The following is a 20,526-nucleotide window of genomic DNA, read 5'->3' as shown; positions in this document are numbered from 1 at the left end:
CTGGAATGCGCAGGGAAGTAAGAAATCACCTCAGCTGACGAAAGTTACAAAGCAGTTGTTTTTCGCTTTGTCGTCACGCAACATTCAACTCAACCTGCAGTACCTTCCGTCCCGGGAGAACCAGGCAGATGCGCCTTCTCAAAGACTGTCATCCCTTGATGTTAAATTGTCGGTCGCGGCCTTTGCGGCGGTGGATCAGGCATTTGGGGGATCAGGCGGACACTCCTTTGATTTAATGGCTCTCGACTCGAATGCTCCTATGGGTAGGAATGGTATTCCTCTGCCGCACTTTACCCCTTTTCTTAGCCATTGTTCCGCGGGAGTAAACCTTTTTTCTCAGGATCTATGGTCTGTGAGCCAGATGTCTAATCCGTACGTTTTTCTTCCTTTCGGCCTGATTGGTCCCGTTTTAAAGTTTTTGTTTGGCTTCAAGATCCCCTTTACAGTAATAATTCCGGAGTTTAATCCTCCATTATTTTGGTGGCCAGAACTTATGGCTCGTTGTTCCGACAAGCTGTGCCTCGGCGAGCAGGGAGACATGAATGTCCTTCTCACCCCCTCGAGGTCTGGTTATATACCAACTCCATGTACGACTAATATGTGGGCATGCTGGATATCTCGTTTCTAGATTGTGCCAGGCCTTGTGGACTTCAGTAACTTTTTCCACATTTCGTTTCCTTGCAGACTCTGCCTAGGGTCCCGAAGTTATATACTCCATCTGTAGCGTGTCCTGTATGCGGCTACCCGAATGACGAACATTTCAAATTTTGCCAGCAATGTGGCTATGTGAGGCGATCTGTTGGGGATCATGCTCAGTCGCCCGCAAAGAAATGTAAGATTGATGAAGGCAACATTGCAGAGCGTCTACGGCAATTGTCTCAGCAGCGATCCTCTTCTCGTTACGTTAAACAGAAATCAGCTTTGGAACTTGAGCTTGGCCAATTCCTTGCGAGCCCTTCGACGCCAAAATCTCTTTCTTCTGCTCTTCCTGCTGATATCAAAGCCTTCCTTGTTTGGAAAGATCGCGGCGGGAGAACCAAGGTCCACCAATCGGCTTGCCCAGCAGTGTCTCAAACAGGGATGTCTTGTGCTTGTCCAAAGAGACTTGCTTTTGGAACAGTTGACTCGTTAATTGGGAAACTTCGTGCAATATTTATTGAACATGGCAGGGGTTCAGAGTGGCATTCCTTACTTGGTGTGGGGAACCCAGCTTCTTGTCATTCAGTAAAGACTTACCTTGCAGATGTTCGAGAGGAACAACTTAGGGCTAGAATTACGCCTCGTCAAGCGGAGCCAATTATTTTAAGTGATTTAAGAGTTATTTCTGGTTATTTAGAAAAGATGCTTTTGAATAGCTCGGTGCTGAGTGCGGTACAAGTATTTATTTATGCGAGAGATCAAGCTCTCTTTAAGGCCTTATTTTTTGCGGGTGATCGAGCAGCAGATTTATTGCAAGTCAAGGTATCTGATATTTTACGTTTTCCCGATGACTCAGGATTTTTATTTAATCATGTTTGGACGAAATCTTTGAGGTCAGGAGATGCCAATGTTTTTGCGTTTAAACGAGGTTCCAATAAATCAGTTTGTCCAGTTCGGGGTCTGGAAATGTACTTTAATATTTGTAAACTTCTGGGTATAAGGTTGTCCCCGGGCTTCCTTTTCCGCTCGGTAACTAAATCAAATTTGGTGGGTCCTCATTGTTTAGAGTCAGCGGCCGCTCAGGCGAGACTGAAAATTTACACTTCCTTATTAATCGGGCGTGGCCGATTTATAATTTACCCTTTGGTCGTCCTAGACGATAGTCTCCTGCCGGCCAAAAACGACGGAGATAGCCTGGGCCAATCGGTTTCATTTCAGTTTTGACAGTAAATCTTTGTAGGCACACTGGGTAGACTTTTGGGCTAATCTGCAGTCTGGTTCTCTTCTTTGCTTCGGCGGGAGGACAGAGAAAAAAGCTTAAGGGGTAAAGTACTAATAATCACCATTGTGAAACTGTAGTTGCTTTGACAAGTTGAAGCTATTCTTGTAAATAAAAGGGGTAACGTCATTCATGTCACGCAATGTTTTTGTGGGAAACTTTGAAACTAGACGCTTTGCTGGTTTCTACAAATAGGCAATAGCAGTGTGATCTGGCGGTACATTTTTTTGAGGCGGACTCCACTTTAAAACTTTTTTTTTATATATTTAGATTTCCGCACAGTTGGGCGTCAAAGTCGCCTGTCACAAAGAGTAGAATGTTTGCACAACATGTTTTGAATATATTTTAGATTTGCCTGGTGACGTTAGTAAGGCACTTCTCAAGACGTCAGCAAAACATTGGCAATGTACAGTATTGGTGTAAACTTGAATGGAATTTTTTTACGAGATCGGTAAAGCTATCGAATGAAAAGATGACTTCATACCAATTAAATACCAATTGAATTTTATTTTAATTAAATTTTATCACGGCCTGAATGTATGTCATGGCTTTGAAAGTCTTCGATTTCAAAAGGTTGCTTGGTCTCGTTTTCGATAAAAAAAAAATTCATCTGAAACATTTTGCCTGTCGTGTGACGCACGTTAATCTGGTTTTGAATAGTTTGAAATTGTGTTTTTAAGATTTTATTCTTGACTATTATGTAACTCTTGCGAAGAAAGATTTAATTGATGAGGAACTAGTACTGTTATTTTCCGGATATTCCGATCTTTTATTCGAGAAATGAATTATTTTTTGGCTCGTCATTCAAGCGTTTTGAGTTTAGTTTTGGAATCGGGGAAATTTATTTCCCGTTGAGGGATGACCCGACATGGCAGAATAAGAGTGAAACTTGAATAGGGCTATTAGCCGGCCGAAACAACCGGCTGACTTGCCAAACTTTGGCCGTCTACTTTCGTCTCTCTTTACCCTAAGCTTCGACAAAAAATAAATAAAATAATGGAAAGATGCCGCAAAAATACTGCACGACATCCGTGTCTAATGTCTGAGTCGAATTGTAAACGCATTGCAAGAGTTTTTAATATGTTCACCTTTAAAAAAAAGCAGCGAAACGCAATGCGGTGAAATCTACATCTTTTGATGAGAAATTCCGGAAGTGACATCTGTGTTCAAAACAGGAAGTTTTGCACAACTTAAAGTTCCGAAAAAAGATCACATGTTTTGTAAAAATCACAGACAAACATGATACAACTTTCTTCAGAAAGAGTTTGTAAACAAGACAGTGGAATCAAATTACATCTCACACGAAATTTGCATACATTTGAACTTGCAAAAAAGAAGTATCTCTGCCGAGACATAATAGCGAAACCTTGCATTAATAATCATTGTATTCTGATCTGATTGTTATTTTTTATGCATTAACTATTTGAAAGTGGTTCTCATTTTCATTCACTGCTTGAAGTATTTATAGACGTGAAAACATTCACTTAATCAAATTACATTCTGCACGAAATATTTTTAATCCTTTCGTCCCGAAACTTTGAGGAAATTGAAATCTCTGTTGGACAGTACTGCATAAAAGCAGGATATAGAATTGAATAAGAAGATAAGATAAATATCGATAAAGGACATTTGAAAACTTTATTTTGGCTCATTTTGACGAAATTCAGGATTTTCAAAGACTGCCAGTAAACGGCTATATCTTTTCTGTCTCTAACGATTTTGCTGCGGTTTCGAACAAGCTAAGTTTTTCAACATATGGTAGCGGGCAGAAGTCGGTTCGTTCTGAATTTTTCAATACGATATACAAGTTACAGGTCAATAAACAGACCCTCTGTAAAATAAGAAACGTTTTGGGAACAAACCATTGTGAACTTATTTCTAAAAATCCTTACTACGACATTGGGCTTGTTATCAAGTTCGTAAGTACGTTAATACTGCAAGGTGTATAACCTCAGAGAATTATTATCAAGTGTGTTTTGTTTTATTAGCGGTTTATACTCTAAGGTCTTGGTATAGGAGATCAAAATTAAGGCAAATTTCTGTTATTCTCTAATTGCTTGGCACAGATTAGTACGAGCACAAACGAAAAACCAAGAAAAAAGGATACTGAAACGGTCAGAAAATGTATGCAAACATTGAATTGAATGAAAAAGGCCGAAAATAGCATTTTCAAGCATCTAAATTCACCCAAAACGCTTGTGAGGATGGAGGTAATTGGAGTAAAAAAACAGATGGGACAGAGTGGAGTAAAATACAGCAGGAGAGGGGAGGGAGGGGAAGGATGGAAGTAGAAAGGGAGGGACAGGTGGGGGTGAAAGGCTAAGGATAGGGAAAGGGAGAGAGAATTAAAATCTATGCTTGGTTATATCACGCAACATTTGACTTCTGTTGTTTTCTCACAAGAACAAAACTTAAGGTGGGGTTCTACCTGAATTTGAATGAAATTTTAAGAGATTTAAAGAAGGGATTGAAGAAAAAAATGGAAACACCATCAAACAGTTGACCCCCTCGAAAGCGCACTCCAGGTTGTCAGGGGACTGTTTGGTGTCCGTCGGCCAATTTTTAACTTCAAATTCTAATATTTCTTATTTGTCTAAATTTAACTAATCCTTTGAGAAAATCTATCGCCTCCCCGACATCCCCCAAAATCGCCCAAAATTAACAAAATACTGCAAAACATAAGCTTTTTTGGATTTCTTGAAACGCAGCTGAAATGGTTTTCAGTATTTTCCAGCCCTTATGCTTTGGGTCAGTACTACTATTCTTCGTCAGTTGCTATTACAGTAATGGTATGAAACAAATACCTAATCATTGGTCAACTAGTTGTGCTCATTTTCTTGACAATAGTAGTTACCTGATAAAGAGTATTGCGAAAAGGCTGCACTTTGCTTAGTGTTGAAAAATTTTATTTTCTAGTCGTCTAGCTCAATCGTTTATTTTTACATGTATTGTGCGAAATATATTTATAAATTGAGAACATTATGTCATTTAGTAATAATGCAATCTTGAAAACATTCCAGATATTATGTTCTACTAGGGTTCTACACACTAATACAGCTCATGCAGACTGTGACTTACGCAAACCTCCCACTGAGTGTTACTAAAGTGACTGTTTTTTCCAGTGATTTTTACTGTACTGTACCCCCCCCTTTCTAAATATTATTATTAACCGCCCGATTTTAAGCTTCTCAAGCTTCTCAAGCTTCTTGTTAAGTAAACAACTATCTAGCGACCATTTTACTCTTCACGGCTTTCGTAGTGGGGCGGCCGTGTCCCTAGCCCTCGAGGGTGTAAGCCTCCACGAAATCATGGATCACGTGGGGTGGAGAAGTAGTAAAACGGCTCTACACTACATCAAGCTTAGACAAGTTGTGAATCCGGCGGGAGCGGCAGCAAAACTGGCAGACTTGCCCTTGGAATCAGGACAGTCATACAAACGTCTTAATAATTTGAAGGGATTTTCTCAGGCCTTTCCGAATGTTTAGTATAAAGCTGGACACTGGAACACTGCTTTCTAAATTGAGAATTGTCAAGTGTTATTGGCGTTAAGTATAATTATTTAGTGTTTAAGTTAATTATGTTACAATTAGTGAGGATTGGGAAGAGTAAAGTCATGTTTTGAGTTCCGAACGTGAGAAAAGTGAACATCTTTTGGTGTTAAGGATGAGAATGGTGGTGAGCTTGGGGAAGGCCAGAGCGATTCTCCATATCTTATTACAATGTCATTAATAACAATACCCAGGGTAGAATATTACACTATGCAAACTCGATTTGCATTGGTAATTAATACCCTGGGGATTATGCAAATGAGACTATAAAAGGGGTTACATGTGCTCCACCCCATCACTCTACTCGAGGCCGCGAAAGTGGAGAGCTTGGCTACCCACCCTCCCCCCCTAATCGAGTAAGTCGGGTTGACCCCCTCAGCTCCTATCCTCGCCTGGTCTTGGGCTTGTCCCAGGCCAGAGCGATTCTCCATATCTTATTACCATGTCATTAATAACAATACCCAGGGTAGAATATTACACTATGTTGTCTGTGTTTCTCGGATATGGACGTGGGTGAGTGGTTTTAAAAGCATCAACTTAGCGAATATGCTGACTTGTTTATTTCAAATGGTTTTGATTCTTTGGAGTTAATTCTTGAGTCCGTGGATAAGCAGTTCTTGGAAGAACATTTCACAGAGCAAATCAGTTTACCAGGAAAACGACAGAAAAAAAGGGACTTACGCCACACCACATTCATAAAAACATGTACGATTGGTTTCATGAAAACGGCATTTCAGATTACTTCATTGCTTTTTAACTACACGACGATGACGAAATTTTCGAAAACACACACCGTTTTTAAATTTTTAGTTAAGAGAATTGGATCCCTTTATAATAAGTGATTCCACGGCATGATAGCCGTGATTGCCATAGCTTCCATTTCCCGGTAATGATTGCCTGTTGCATCATCGTCCAAAAATCGTTGACTACATCGTGAACTGAGCTTGTTGCAAGTTGTGAGAGCATCGCTACTCAGTCCCAGACCTCGTTTCTATCCCCCCCCCCCCCCCTGATTGACAGTTACGACAGCCTCGTGAAAAATACATCTTGAACAAAAAAATGGCTGAAGAAAGTGAGATAACATTTAAACTTTATAACGCAATTTGAATCAAAAGACTTGAAAACGACGCAAAGTACAGAGGTACAACAAACAGTACTTACTGTCGAAAAGTGTAAAAGACGAGGAGTTATCAAAAAGGCAAAGAGGATAAGACATAAACTCGCAATTATTTACAGTCAACGCGCTTCACGCATGAACGCACAACTTCAAACATTCATAAAATATTTCATTCACCGATTTCATTTTCAGTTAATGAAATCATTCTTCGAAACTTCAATCGAACAATTGTAAATCAAATTGAAAGTATTTAAAAGCCCATGGTAAAATTGAAAATAAGACATCTGACGTTATGGCAATTGATAATTTTTTTTAAAATAATTTCGGCTGTGTGCTCGTTCTTTTTTTTTTCGCGCGGGAACAAATTACATGTAAATGAGCGACTGTGTCACCGCCGCATTCACGCAGTTATGCGCTCGTTCGATTGAATTGTTCTTTTCCAAGCTATTGTGCACTTGAATCGACAAACTAAATGCTGTGCCGCTCTCTTCTTCTACAACACACCTTTGAAGATGCAGTTTCTCCTCTTGGATGGCGCTTACTGGAATTCCCATTCGAACAAACAAAATTTTGAGGCAACAATTCTCCTACTTCGGGGACGATGTCGTGTCTAATTTCTTTGAGCGTTTTGCTTAGAAAAGCTGCTGTTCGTTCGACAAACGCAAGAGCGAGGTCATTGCTCTTTATCTTTGCTAGAATTTCCGACATTTTCAATTTCTCGGTCGCTTTCGCGCAAAATTTACAAATGAATGATTTGATTATTCGAAACGTGATCTTTATCTTTCAATCTTGCGGTGAAGGCATGTCAATCAAATTGAATCATGAAATGTTCACGTGAATATTGGAACCTTACGTCGCCGAGCGTTCATGCGTGAAGCGCGTTGACTGTAATAAGCTCACAGCCGATGGCGGATAGTAAAATTCTCGCCGAAACATTGCTTTACTTCTCTGAAGCGAAACGCGAAGAATTACTGACCAGACTACCTGAAGGAGCAAGCATTTCATTTTTAAGAGACAATGCTCAGCGATTAGGTAAGCTTAAAAACGACGCAAAGTACAGAGGTACAACAAACATTATTTACTGTCGAGAAGTGTAAAAGACGAGGAGTTCTCAAAAAGGCAAAGAGGACAAGACATATATAAACTCGCAAATGTAGTATGAGCAGTGGAACATTCACATAAACAATGCGATTGGAAACGCTAAATAAAACAGCTGTTCAAGGTAGGAATTCAAGCGCGAATGTTACACTTTACTCAATCTCGCTCAGGAACTACTTCAAAACTACAATAACAACATGTTTTCTCATCGATTCTCGCTAAGTTTTTCGCCAACACGTGGGATTTTCCGATCCCATAATAATATGTCACCTGGGGCTTGGCCCAGTCCCTCTCGTTCTACTTGCTACACGATCACATGAAGATAAATCGTTGTGAAATGCGGCTTTTAAGTGGTATTTGGCGGTTAATTAAATAAGCGATGGCAGAAACTTGTCCACTCTCAGTTGGTGGTTTTTTACGTCTTTCTCAGAAACCGAGAAAGCTTTTCTTTTCGAAAATTCTTAAAAGAAAGACCTCAAAATTTCCTAACACAAGCTCTAAAAAAGAGAATTCGCATTTTTGAGAGAAATTGGGTTATACTGATACCTTAATGACATAAATATCAATATTGTTTTTTTTTTTTTTAAACTATATTTCAACATTTCATGGCAATTTAATTTAATTTGATTGATTGTCTTAATTTGACTTTCTTTTTCCATTTTTCTGTTTGTTTCCCAACTGCTGACAGATGCAGATTTTACCACAAGGCGAGTATTTGCTGAATGTCTGATGGGGATATTTTCGAATGTTGAGAGGCAAGTTGTTTCACTGAGCCTTGGCGCCGCAGTGCTGAATGTCTGGTCTCTATAAGTCTTCAGTTTAGCCAGCGGCACAGTAAACAGTTCTTGGCCACTGGAACAAAATGACCGAGAGAACTTTCGAAGACTCAGCGGACTAGAAATATAAGATGTTGCTTTGCCGTTGAGTGCTTTAAGGGGGTCGTTGTCCTGTCTCTAGGCAGGACAATTCATGACAATCCGCATTCTCATGCCATTGTAAAATGACAGATAACAACACGTTGTTGATTGGATATTGTGTTTGGGGCGAATTTGGCCCTAAAATTGTTGCGGTAGTACCCGTACTCCCCTAAGGCCTTTTCAGTTACGGTAGCCGTAAAAGCGCCTCGCCGTGGCATATCTTCAAACCAGAGCGAAGCCGGACAGAAAACAGCACTGGTAAAAGAATTGATTAAATGCATGTTTAGCTCAATTGGTGTGTGTTAAGGCGAGAAATTAACACGATCCTTAATCATTTACAGAAACAAAATAAGAAATACAAACACTGAAGAAAATAAACCCCGAAACCTACAGCATTAAAAATCCCTCGAATAGAAATTACCCAAACAATGAGAACTTCCATTTCCCTTGGATTTGACCCACACTTTTCAGTCCGATTTTTACTCGAATAACTCGAATTTTATGGTCATTTCCCGATCTTATCTTAAAAATACATAATCGCGTCACAGTTCTGAGTTAAATATTCAAGTGTCTCCGATAGCTCGAACTGTTTTTCGTTTTTTTTCTTCAGAGTTCGAGTTGCCGGGGTTCTACTGTAGTAGTGATAATTTGAAGCAATTTGTACATGTAGACACGGGATATCAGTTTTTCAAATCCCGGTTCGTTTAACTAAATCTTCTGCCCTTTGACAAGGAACAATTCACTTGTATTAGCACACCTGTTATGAATGAAATATTCTTCTTACATGCTGAGCAACTGTATTTTTTTGCAAATAAGGGACACTGTCACCAGTTTCACTTCAAAAACTCAAGAGCTATAAAGATATATGGAAACTACGAATAATGGTCTAATTTGTTAAAAATCACCGTGCAAGTGTACTGAAGCAATAAACAAGTGATTTAATTGCGATACCATCAGGAACTTTAGATCCCAACTTGAAAAAGTCAGGCTGATTTTTTCAAGTTTTGTCCTTGTGTATTGGAAAAACACCTAAAAATTATTATGGCTCCCATCTCCCTCCAACAACAATTTACTTTATATCTCCATCTTGATGTACTAGGTACATTTCATGTACGAGAAGACCTATCCGCTAATTTTAGTACTTTTTACCGAAAAGCCATAAAATCCCCGTGACATTGTCCTTTTAAAACAAAATATTTCTAAGTTACCAATAGTATCATGCACAATTCTTTATCCCAAAACCGAAAACAGGATGACAACGTATCATATAAAAAATTTCATCCTGGAAACAAAAACAGGATGAAAACAGTATCATGCAGGTTAAAGCATTTATACATTGATTGATTGATTGATTGATTGATTGATTGATTGATTGATTGATTGATTGATTGATTGATTGATTGATTGATTGATTGATTGATTGATTGATTGCAAAAAATATTTATTCTAGAAAAGAAAACAGGATGAAAACAGTATCATAAAAGAAAATTCATCCTGCAAACGAAAACAGGACAAAAAAAGTAAAGTTTTCTCATCCTAAAAACGTAAACAAGATGAAAACAGCATTATGCAAAATTTTTCATCCTTAAAACGAAAACAGGATGTGAATTATTTTCTTAAAACGCCAAACAAAAATTTTATCCAGGCAAAAGAGGCGGGGGAGTGAGTTCTTTAAGTATTCATGTGTCTACCCTGGAAGAACGGGTTTATTGACTTACGATAAAATATTTCTAAGATACCAACATATTCAAAACATTTTCATCCTGGAAACGAAAACGGGATGTGAATTCTTTTTATTAAGAACGCCAATTCATGACAATCCGCATTCTCTTGCCACTGTAAAATGACAGATAACAACACGTTGTTGATTGGCTATTGTGTTTGGCGCGAATTTGGCCCTAAAATTGTTGCGGTAGTACCCGTACTCCCCTAAGGCCTTTTCAGTTACGGTAGCCGTAAAAGCGCCTCGCCGTGGCATATCTTCAAACCAGAGCAAAGCCGGACAGAAAACAACACTGGTAAAAGAATTGATTAAATGCATGTTTAGCTCAATTGGTGTGTGTTAAGGCGAGAAATTAACACGATCCTTAATCATTTACAGAAACAAAATAAGAAATACAAACACTGAAGAAAATAAACCCCGAAACCTACAGCATTAAAAATCCCTCGAATAGAAATTATCCAAACAATGAGAACTTCCATTTCCCTTGGATTTGACCCACACTTTTCAGTCCGATTTTTACTCGAATAACTCGAATTTTATGGTCATTTCCCGATCTTATCTTAAAAATACATAATCGCGTCACAGTTCTGAGTTAAATATTCAAGTGTCTCCGATAGCTCGAACTGTTTTTCGTTTTTTTTCTTCAGAGTTCGAGTTGCCGGGGTTCTACTGTAGTAGTGATAATTTGAAGCAATTTGTACATGTAGACACGGGATATCAGTTTTTCAAATCCCGGTTCGTTTAACTAAATCTTCTGCACTTTGACAAGGAACAATTCACTTGTATTAGCACACCTGTTATGAATGAAATATTCTTCTTACATGCTGAGCAACTGTATTTTTTTGCAAATAAGGGACACTGTCACCAGTTTCACTTCAAAAACTCAAAAGCCTAAAGATATATGGAAACTACGAATGGTGGTCTAATTTGTTAAAAATCACCGTGCAAGTGTACTGAAGCAATAAACAAGTGATTTAATTGCGATGCCATCAGGAACTTTAGATCCCAACTTGAAAAAGTCAGGCTGATTTTTTCAAGTTTTGTCCTTGTGTATTGGAAAAACACCTAAAAATTATTATGGCTCCCATCTCCCTCCAACAACAATTTACTTTATATCTCCATCTTGATGTACTAGGTACATTTCATGTACGAGAAGACCTATCCGCTAATTTTAGTACTTTTTACCGAAAAGCCATAAAATCCCCGTGACATTGTCCTTTTAAAACAAAATATTTCTAAGTTACCAATAGTATCATGCACAATTCTTTATCCCAAAAACGAAAACAGGATGACAACGTATCATGTAAAAAATTTCATCCTGGAAACAAAAACAGGATGAAAACAGTATCATGCAGGTTAAAGCATTTATACATTGATTGATTGATTGATTGATTGATTGATTGATTGATTGATTGATTGATTGATTGATTGATTGATTGCAAAAAATATTCATTCTAGAAAAGAAAACAGGATGAAAACAGTATCATAAAAAAAATTTCATCCTGCAAACGAAAATAGGACAAAAAAAAGTAAAGTTTTCTCATCCTAAAAACGTAAACAAGATGAAAACAGCATTATGCAAAATTTTTCATCCTTAAAACGAAAACAGGATGTGAATTCTTTTCTTTAAAACGCCAAACAAAAATTTTATCCAGGCGAAAGAGGCGGGGGAGTGAGTTCTTTAAGTATTCATGTGTCTACCCTGGAAGAACGGGTTTATTGACTTACGATAAAATATTTCTAAGATACCAACATATGCAAAACATTTTCATCCTGGAAACGAAAACGGGATGTGAATTCTTTTTATTAAGAATGCCAATTCATGACAATCCGCATTCTCATGCCACTGTAAAATGACAGATAACAAGACGTTGTTGATTGGCTATTGTGTTTGGCGCGAATTTGGCCCTAAAATTGTTGCGGTAGTACCCGTAATCCCCTAAGGCCTTTTCAGTTACGGTAGCCGTAAAAGCGCCTCACCGTGGCCACAGGGGACCCAAACGCTGTATTAGTTATTCATAATCTTAAAATAAAAATGTTCTTATTTACCTGCGTTCCTGTGTCTTTTTTCATCGGTTTGGGGCGATTTGAATCAGAGCGAAGGCGGTTTACGTTGCGAGTCTCAAACGGTAATCAGTCTGTCGCAATGTCAATACGACGCGCCTCAAGTTTCAGTTATTATTAACTCTAGTTACTAACACCATTAACTCTCCTCGCGGGGAGTTTCGTGTTTCAATTTAACGGTCATGAGATTAAAAGTTAATGGTGTTAGTAACTAGAGTTAATAATAACTGAAACTTGAGGCGCGTCGTATTGACATTGCGACAGACTGATTACCGTTTGAGACTCGCAACGTAAACCGCCTTCGCTCTGATTCAAATCGCCCCAAACCGATGAAAAAAGACACAGGAACGCAGGTAAATAAGAACATTTTTATTTTAAGATTATGAATAACTAATACAGCGTTTGGGGCCCCTGTGCCGTGGCATATCTTCAAACCAGAGCAAAGCCGGACAGAAAACAACACTGGTAAAAATTAAATGCATGTTTAGCTCAATTGGTGTGTGTTAAGGCGAGAAATTAACACGATCCTTAATCATTTACAGAAACAAAATAAGAAATACAAACACTGAAGAAAATAAACCCTGAAACCTACAGCATTAAAAATCCCTCGAATAGAAATTATCCAAACAATGAGAACTTCCATTTCCCTTGGATTTGACCCACACTTTTCAGTCCGATTTTTACTCGAATAACTCGAATTTTATGGTCATTTCCCGATCTTATCATAAAAATACATAATCGCGTCACAGTTCTAAGATAAATATTCAAGTGTCTCCGATAGCTCGAACTGTTTTTCGTTTTTTTTCTTCAGAGTTCGAGTTGCCGGGGTTCTACTGTAGTAGTGATAATTTGAAGCAATTTGTACATGTAGACACGGGATATCAGTTTTTCAAATCCCGGTTCGTTTAACTAAATCTTCTGCACTTTGACAAGGAACAATTCACTTGTATTAGCACACCTGTTATGAATGAAATATTCTTCTTACATGCTGAGCAACTGTATTTTTTTGCAAATAAGGGACACTGTCACCAGTTTCACTTCAAAAACTCAAAAGCCTAAAGATATATGGAAACTACGAATGGTGGTCTAATTTGTTAAAAATCACCGTGCAAGTGTACTGAAGCAATAAACAAGTGATTTAATTGCGATACCATCAGGAACTTTAGATCCCAACTTGAAAAAGTCAGGATGATTTTTTCAAGTTTTGTCCTTGTGTATTGGAAAAACACCTAAAAATTATTATGGCTCCCATCTCCCTCCAACAACAATTTACTTTATATCTCCATCTTGATGTACTAGGTACATTTCATGTACGAGAAGACCTATCCGCTAATTTTAGTACTTTTTACCGAAAAGCCATAAAATCCCCGTGACATTGTCCTTTTAAAACAAAATATTTCTAAGTTACCAATAGTATCATGCACAATTCTTTATCCCAAAAACGAAAACAGGATGACAACGTATCATGTAAAAAATTTCATCCTGGAAACAAAAACAGGATGAAAACAGTATCATGCAGGTTAAAGCATTTATACATTGATTGATTGATTGATTGATTGATTGATTGATTGATTGATTGATTGATTGATTGATTGATTGATTGATTGCAAAAAATATTCATTCTAGAAAAGAAAACAGGATGAAAACAGTATCATAAAAAAAATTTTCATCCTGCAAACGAAAACAGGACAAAAAAAAGTAAAGTTTTCTCATCCTAAAAACGTAAACAAGATGAAAACAGCATTATGCAAAATTTTTCATCCTTAAAACGAAAACAGGATGTGAATTCTTTTCTTGAAAACGCCAAACAAAAATTTTATCCAGGCGAAAGAGGCGGGGGAGTGAGTTCTTTAAGTATTCATGTGTCTACCCTGGAAGAACGGGTTTATTGACTTACGATAAAATATTTCTAAGATACCAACATGTACAGTTTTATGCAAAAAATTTTCATCCTGGAAACGAAAATGGGATGTGAATTCTTTTTATTAAGAACGCCAAAAAACTTCTATCCTGGCGACGAAGGCGGGGGAGTGAATTTGTTCAGTATTCATCGCAGTGGTTTAAAACGGCTGGCACTAGGCAGTTCAACTACACACTGGAGTTGCTGGTTAGTGAGAGGAGGTGAAGAGGCGACCCAGGCACGACAAGCAAGGTAGGTTACCAGACTTGAAGATTCTTTGACTACAGAGATCTTAAATACCGCAGCAAACCTCTGTTGTTTTTTCTTCGATCAACTATCGTCGTGGTTATTTAAATCAAAACTCCATTTTTCCCTTTGATTGGTCATTTTTAACTCGTGAAAGTGTAAGCAATGAACGGGTTGTAGCAGTAAGGCGCATAAATTCGCTCGCTCGCGCGATACCTTTTAACATCGTCCATAGCTCAAGCGGTCGAGCAATAACTGAAATTGAGGTGCTTGATCGATATTTGAATGGTAAACCTTGAAAGTGCCTTTTACCGAGCAAATAACTCGTTTTAGTGGCTATATTTTCTATCCATGGGTCAGTTTCGACGCGCCGACAGTGGTTTTTTAAAATTTCAACTGGCGCTGTATTCCTTGCTATCAGCAAATCGCTCGGCGATGGACCGTTCAAGCTTACAGAGCTTGAATAGCTCTGAATAGCTGGCAATCAGGCGTTATTTTTTTGGCGGCGGCGGCGGCTGATGGAAAGCATTTGTACTACCTACAGTGCATTTACATTTACTTATTAAAAAATCATTGGCTTCAATACTCTCATAAGCACATTCCCAATGCTAATCACAACTTTAAAAGGATTCCCTTCAATGCATAGTTGTTTTCTACGGGCTTGTTTATGGTTGCAAGTCAGTTAAGCTTTCGAAACATTTCTGTTGTTAAAAAAAGAAAGAACCCAGCCATGCATATGTAATCGCTGTGTACCATTTTATTTAAAATATTTTTGGATAAATAATTTTTCATGGTTGAAAATTGTTTATTTTTATGTGTAGGTACACATGTAATAACGCAAGAAAGCTGTTTTTTTTTTTTCAGTTATACTGATTCTTCTGAACAACTCACTTGCAATCAACTGACCAAGGATAACGACAACTTTAGTCATGATGATAAAGAACGGTCTTGTGGTGTTTGTGAGTCTCTTGTTACTCGTAAGTAGAATTTTGCTCCATTAATCTTATTTATCTTATCAATGCACTGTCCCCTATGAAAACTGGTCTTAAATGAGAAAGATATAGAAAACAAGTCTTAAAATTGCTTAACCTGCAATCTGTTTGTTCCCCTCTTAAAGTTTAAACTTTTATTGGCTTTTTTACGCCTTTTCCTTTACATTAGAATTCACATTTTACAGAAACGCGATATGAAGTCAGTAAAAACAAAAACAATACACGGTATCATTAAATATAAATTTTAACGATCAGCAGCCCTTTATTTTGGTTATCAATTTTGCGGCAAACATAATACAAACATTTCGTAAGCAAGGAAGATATGGAAAGGAGCCATCAAGCCAGACAATAAAATAGTGTTACATCTGCGTTTCATTATTTTTTATGGTTGTAAAAATTACTATGTTAGAATAACGGAAGTGCAATCTTCTAGGGTTCCTCCGTGGCACAAGATCAAAGCTCGGATGATCAAAGTATGATTGTTATTCCTGGTGGATGCAAGGTAAGACACCAACGATCCATCTTCACTGCATTCCCTTTTCACGCCATAAACAAACACTCGCGTAGTAAAGTTGGTCTGCCTGGTTTTAATTTTACATAACGAATCCTCGAGTTTCGATAAATTAGAAACTAATCTGTGGACCTGGTGAAGATTTGGCGGCCGAGACTCGCTTTGTTTCAAATGCCACTATAGGAAGACTTGAAGCCGCTCACAAAGGAGTATCGCCATCATTCAATTTAATTCAATTTAATTCAATTCAGTTCAATTCGTCGAGGTCCCTTTTCTCTTTTTGTAAGAGAAGGAATACTTGTGTGGGCCAGTAAATTAAAATTTGTCGCCTTAAAAAGGACACTGTCACGGGGATTTTATTGCTTTTGGGTAAAAAGTACTAAAATAGGCGGAAAGTCTTCTCGTACATGAAATGCACCAAGTACATCAAGATGAAGATATAAAGTAAATTGTTGTTGAAGGAAGATGGGAGCCATAATAATATATAGGTGTTTTCCAGTCCACAAGGGCAAAACTTGAAAAAATCAGACTGACGTTTTCAAGTTAAGATCTAAAGTTCCTGATGGCATCACAATTATATAACTTGTTTATCGCTTCAGTACACTTGCATAATGATTTTAACCATTTTAGGCTCTTGATTGTTTGAAGTGAAACTGGTGGATCGAGCTGACGTACACTGGACCGTTATGTTCGTGAAAATATTTATTTGATAATAATAATAAACAGTTAAACGGCTCGTTGTCGGTTTCTATCGGCTGATACAAACCGAGAGAGAGAACAGTATATTAGTTTTGACGCGTAAACAATGTCAACTTATAACCAAGCTGGAAGATCGCTCAAAATACGTACGTGCTAATAAAAAATATTAAAAATATAATATCTATAACTCAATATATAAAGAATATTACAAAGCCAAAAAATGCCGTAAAAAACAAAAACAAAAACGGGAGCTACTAAAAGTAAAACAAATTTAAAGAGTGGCTATTATGATAAAAGCTATGATACCTACTATAACAACAAAATGCTGTGTACAATTTATAAAACTTTATTGAGAATATTGCTTTAAAACTTTGCGAGGCTTCCCTGCCTTAATTCGGGTTGAATAGAGTACCAGATCTTGACAACAATGTAGGAGTAGGATTTTTTTCATCCGGTATTGATTGGAAATGGGAAGACTGAGATTAACTCAGGACCATGACAGTATTAAACTTTAAAAAATGACACAAGTGATTTACATCGTCCGACTACCTTTAAACTCGTAACTCACCCCCCCCCCCCCCCTTACCTCACATTACCTTACCCTGCTCCCAGAATCCGTCCGGACGGGTGAAAGGATGTACGCTGACGTCATAACCAAAATTTCTCGCATTACCAAAATTTTTTACCCATGGGGAACCACTTGCGTTTTGCTTCTTTCGGTTGCGTTTATCAACATCTCCCTCAAAATGGCCAATAAAAAATAACTGGGAAGCTTCCTTAAGTAAAACGTTCATGTATGCTAAATATTTGATTGAAAAAAAATTCCTTTGCGCTAATAAATTTGCATGAACGTGGGTCTTGTCTATTACTGGCATGGCTTAGAATAATCGATAAATGAAATTAATAGATTCTGACATTTTCTGAAGAAATTTTATAATCTTTTTAAACCCATTTAACCCGACTTAACAACTGGGTGTTAATACTTTTCATTATTTACAACTGACTTCTATTTATCCACAGGGAGATTCCTGCCCTCAACCAGAATCCGATGATGATTCTTTCCGCCCTTTCTCCTGCCTTGATTACCTGAAGAAAGGCGCCACCAAATGTGGTATTTACAAACTCTACGACACCAATGGTAACAGCTATCCAGCTTACTGCGATATGCAGTCAGAGCCCGGAACAGCCTGGACGCTAGTCATTTCCTGGAGCAACTCTCGCCGCATGCTTTCTTCCTTCCAGAAAACTGTCTTGAAGGCCAACGCCCCAGTGAATGAGAACTCCCACAACTGGGATATGTACCGCCTGAGTTTGACACGAATGACATCCCTGCAGAGTCATTCCACTCACTGGCGATCAACGTGCAGCTATCCGAAGCATGGCGTCGATTTCACAGACTACGTCCGTGGCAGCTTCAATGACTTCAATATCGTCGATTTTCTTGGCAATGGAGTCTGCAAGAAAGTAGAGTTCATCAACACTCGGGGACACATTGGAATACATGTCACAGTGCCGTTCTGGGCTTCCGCTAACGCCTATTTCCTGCATACTGACAGCTTTCACAAGAACTGTCAGTTTGATGGAAAGCCTGGTGCGGTATCAAATGAAGACAACTTTGGATATTATGCCCACATCAACCCAAAGTTCCGATGCACTGAGGAAAATGATTCTACCACGCAGTGGTGGTTTGGAGGTCATCTGTGAGGCGAAGCCAAATGAACTGCATTGACCACCACAGCGAGAACTTAGAGTACAGTAGTATACAATGTAGATACAAAACGCAATAGGTCAATGGAAAAGTTCATCAATAAAACACTTAACTTACATTTTATGAGTGGCTTTTTATTAATTTGGCTGCTTAATTTGGGCTTGGCGCTTCCTGTTGGTTAGGTCTCTGCGTAGACTGGGTCCTGTACATGAGCTTCTCTTTTACTTTAGACTGGTTATCTATAATACTTTATCAGGTCACATTGTCACTGCCATTTTATAGCCTGCACACTTATGCATGTTCAAAATGCACGCAGCGTCTTTATTAAAACCCGCAAGCTTGAAAACTTGATCATTATTTCACGTTTAGTTTCTAGTTCCAGAGTGTTGTGTCGGCACAGAACTCACAGCGATTTCGACGTGTTAATTTGACTGCTCACTAACTACTAACTACTAACTACTAACAACTAACACGGAATAATAATAAAAATAGCAAAAAAATTAAAGGAGAATCAAAAAGAAATGCTAAAAATACTTACGTTCTGTGCAGAATATCGAATACGTAGAAGACGCCGATTAGCTTTTGTTGGGAGCGATATAAGCCTTTAGGTTTGCCACGATCAAGTACGCTCAGTCTGATGTTGATTAGATTATATTTGATTTTAATGTCGACCACATAAATCGTGATGAGGTTTGCTAGAAACAATTAATATAAATAATAAAAATCTAAATACATAATGAAGAAATAAATAAATCAATTAATCTAATGGCGAAACGAAGGGCAAATAAAGTACAACAGAGTCAAATTGTGGAGTCAAAATATCCGTCGATATCCGTCGGTATCTATCTATTTCACAATCTAAGAGGTCTCAAATAACGATCAATAGCTTAGTGATTAAAAAAGGGATCATCGGTGATTTATAATTAACTAAAAAACGTAAACAAAACAAAACAGTTCAGTTCGATATCGGTGTCAACATCCTGGGGCCCCGATGAGGGAAACGGGGTTTGCTCATCTCAAAGTACTGGTTCCTATGCATCTGAGGCTTCCAACAGGCAAAGCTTTCTGATAGGTCGATGAAGAGTCGAATGCTTTGTCTTTACCTCTGCGCTCCGTACAAATTCGTCCTTTCCTGGAAACACTCTCACGATCCGACCAAGTAGCCACTGTCCTCTTGGGACGTTCTCGTCAACAACTACTACCAAATCGTCGACAGCAAGGTTCTTGCGCGGGTTGTTCCATTTTTGACGCTCCTGTAGGGTGGGGAGATATTCACGTAGCCATCTTCTCCAATAGTGATCCGCCAGATTGTGACTGCTTCCACCTCTTACGACAAATCAAATCGGCATCATCAAAGTGGCCAGGGGAAAGGGTCATCGCAGGTGACTTCTGCATAGGAGGTGGTTCGGAGTAATGGCTTCCATATCTCTCACATCTCAGAGTTCGGGCAAAGGGGTCTGGAATTGGCAATACCTTGTGCTTCGGAAAGTACTGTTCTTAAAACTTCTTCATCTACCAGCCTTTCTCCTAGAATGGCCTTCATGGATCGCTTTACTCCCCTATGAGTCTTTCCCAGACTCCAGATGTGGGATGCACCTGGTGGATGGAAAACCCATTCACATCCCTATCTCTGGCTCATCTTCGATTTGTCGTGGTTCCACTGGTCTATGGCTTCTCGGAGCTCACGCTCGGCGCCGATAAAATTAGTGCCATTGTCAGATCGCAGCTGCTTCACGTTTCCGCGAGTGTTGAGGAACCTTCTCAGGACCATTATGAATGCATCAGTTTCGAGCGATTGCGCTAGTTCCAGGTGTACTGCTCTGGACGTCATGATACAAAGATAATCATAACGCTTCACAGTCCCTCGTCCTCGTTTAGCATGCAAAGGTCAAAATATCCACTCCAGTACTGGTGAAGGGGGGCTGATAAGGTGTCAGTCTCACCTTGGGCAGTTCGGCCATCTCTTGTGTCATTTGTTGAGCATATCGTCGTTTGCAACAAAATCGCCTTCACTCTCTTTTACCTTCCCTTGATTATCAAAACTCTTCTCGAAGCCTTGCCAGTAGGTGCTCTGGTCCACATGAC

The 20,526-nt window shown here is 38.6% G+C and overlaps 2 protein-coding genes across 2 annotated transcripts; one reads left to right on the top strand and one right to left on the bottom strand.

The window, feature by feature from the left end:
• The first annotated feature begins 15,392 nt into the window (after positions 1-15,392).
• LOC144661177 (uncharacterized) lies at positions 15,393-18,564 on the top strand. The gene is made up of 3 exons (XM_078521881.1): positions 15,393-15,508; positions 15,957-16,025; positions 17,754-18,564. Exons 1-3 carry the CDS (start codon positions 15,461-15,463, stop codon positions 18,435-18,437), a joined length of 801 nt encoding a protein of 266 aa, XP_078378007.1. The 5' UTR covers positions 15,393-15,460; the 3' UTR covers positions 18,438-18,564.
• Positions 18,565-19,472: 908 nt separating this feature from the next.
• LOC144659314 (uncharacterized) lies at positions 19,473-20,272 on the bottom strand. The gene is made up of 3 exons (XM_078519729.1): positions 20,128-20,272; positions 19,915-20,037; positions 19,473-19,765 (listed from the first exon to the last, which is right to left on the bottom strand). Exons 1-3 carry the CDS (start codon positions 20,270-20,272, stop codon positions 19,473-19,475), a joined length of 561 nt encoding a protein of 186 aa, XP_078375855.1.
• Positions 20,273-20,526: the final 254 nt, after the last annotated feature.

The sequence above is a fragment of the Oculina patagonica genome, chromosome 7 (assembly GCF_052425735.1).
Source record: "Oculina patagonica isolate OP01 chromosome 7, crgOcupat, whole genome shotgun sequence".
Taxonomy (NCBI): domain Eukaryota; kingdom Metazoa; phylum Cnidaria; class Anthozoa; order Scleractinia; family Oculinidae; genus Oculina; species Oculina patagonica.
Note: the sequence above shows the minus strand (reverse complement) of the source record. Positions and strands in the feature narration are given on the sequence as shown.

What these genes read in the sequence shown, in the direction of transcription:
- LOC144661177 (XM_078521881.1), top strand. Translation starts at nt 15,461, where the DNA reads ATGATGATAAAGAACGGTCTTGTGGTGTTTGTGAGTCTCTTGTTACTC. An exon ending in TTGTGAGTCTCTTGTTACTC is followed by an intron (nt 15,509 to 15,956) that starts GTAAGTAGAATT and finishes GCAATCTTCTAG; the next exon opens with GGTTCCTCCGTGGCACAAGA. An exon ending in TTATTCCTGGTGGATGCAAG is followed by an intron (nt 16,026 to 17,753) that starts GTAAGACACCAA and finishes ATTTATCCACAG; the next exon opens with GGAGATTCCTGCCCTCAACC.
- LOC144659314 (XM_078519729.1), bottom strand. Translation starts at nt 20,272, where the DNA reads ATGACGTCCAGAGCAGTACACCTGGAACTAGCGCAATCGCTCGAAACT. An exon ending in TAATTTTATCGGCGCCGAGC is followed by an intron (nt 20,038 to 20,127) that starts GTGAGCTCCGAG and finishes TCCATCCACCAG; the next exon opens with GTGCATCCCACATCTGGAGT. An exon ending in AGTACTTTCCGAAGCACAAG is followed by an intron (nt 19,766 to 19,914) that starts GTATTGCCAATT and finishes TTGTCGTAAGAG; the next exon opens with GTGGAAGCAGTCACAATCTG.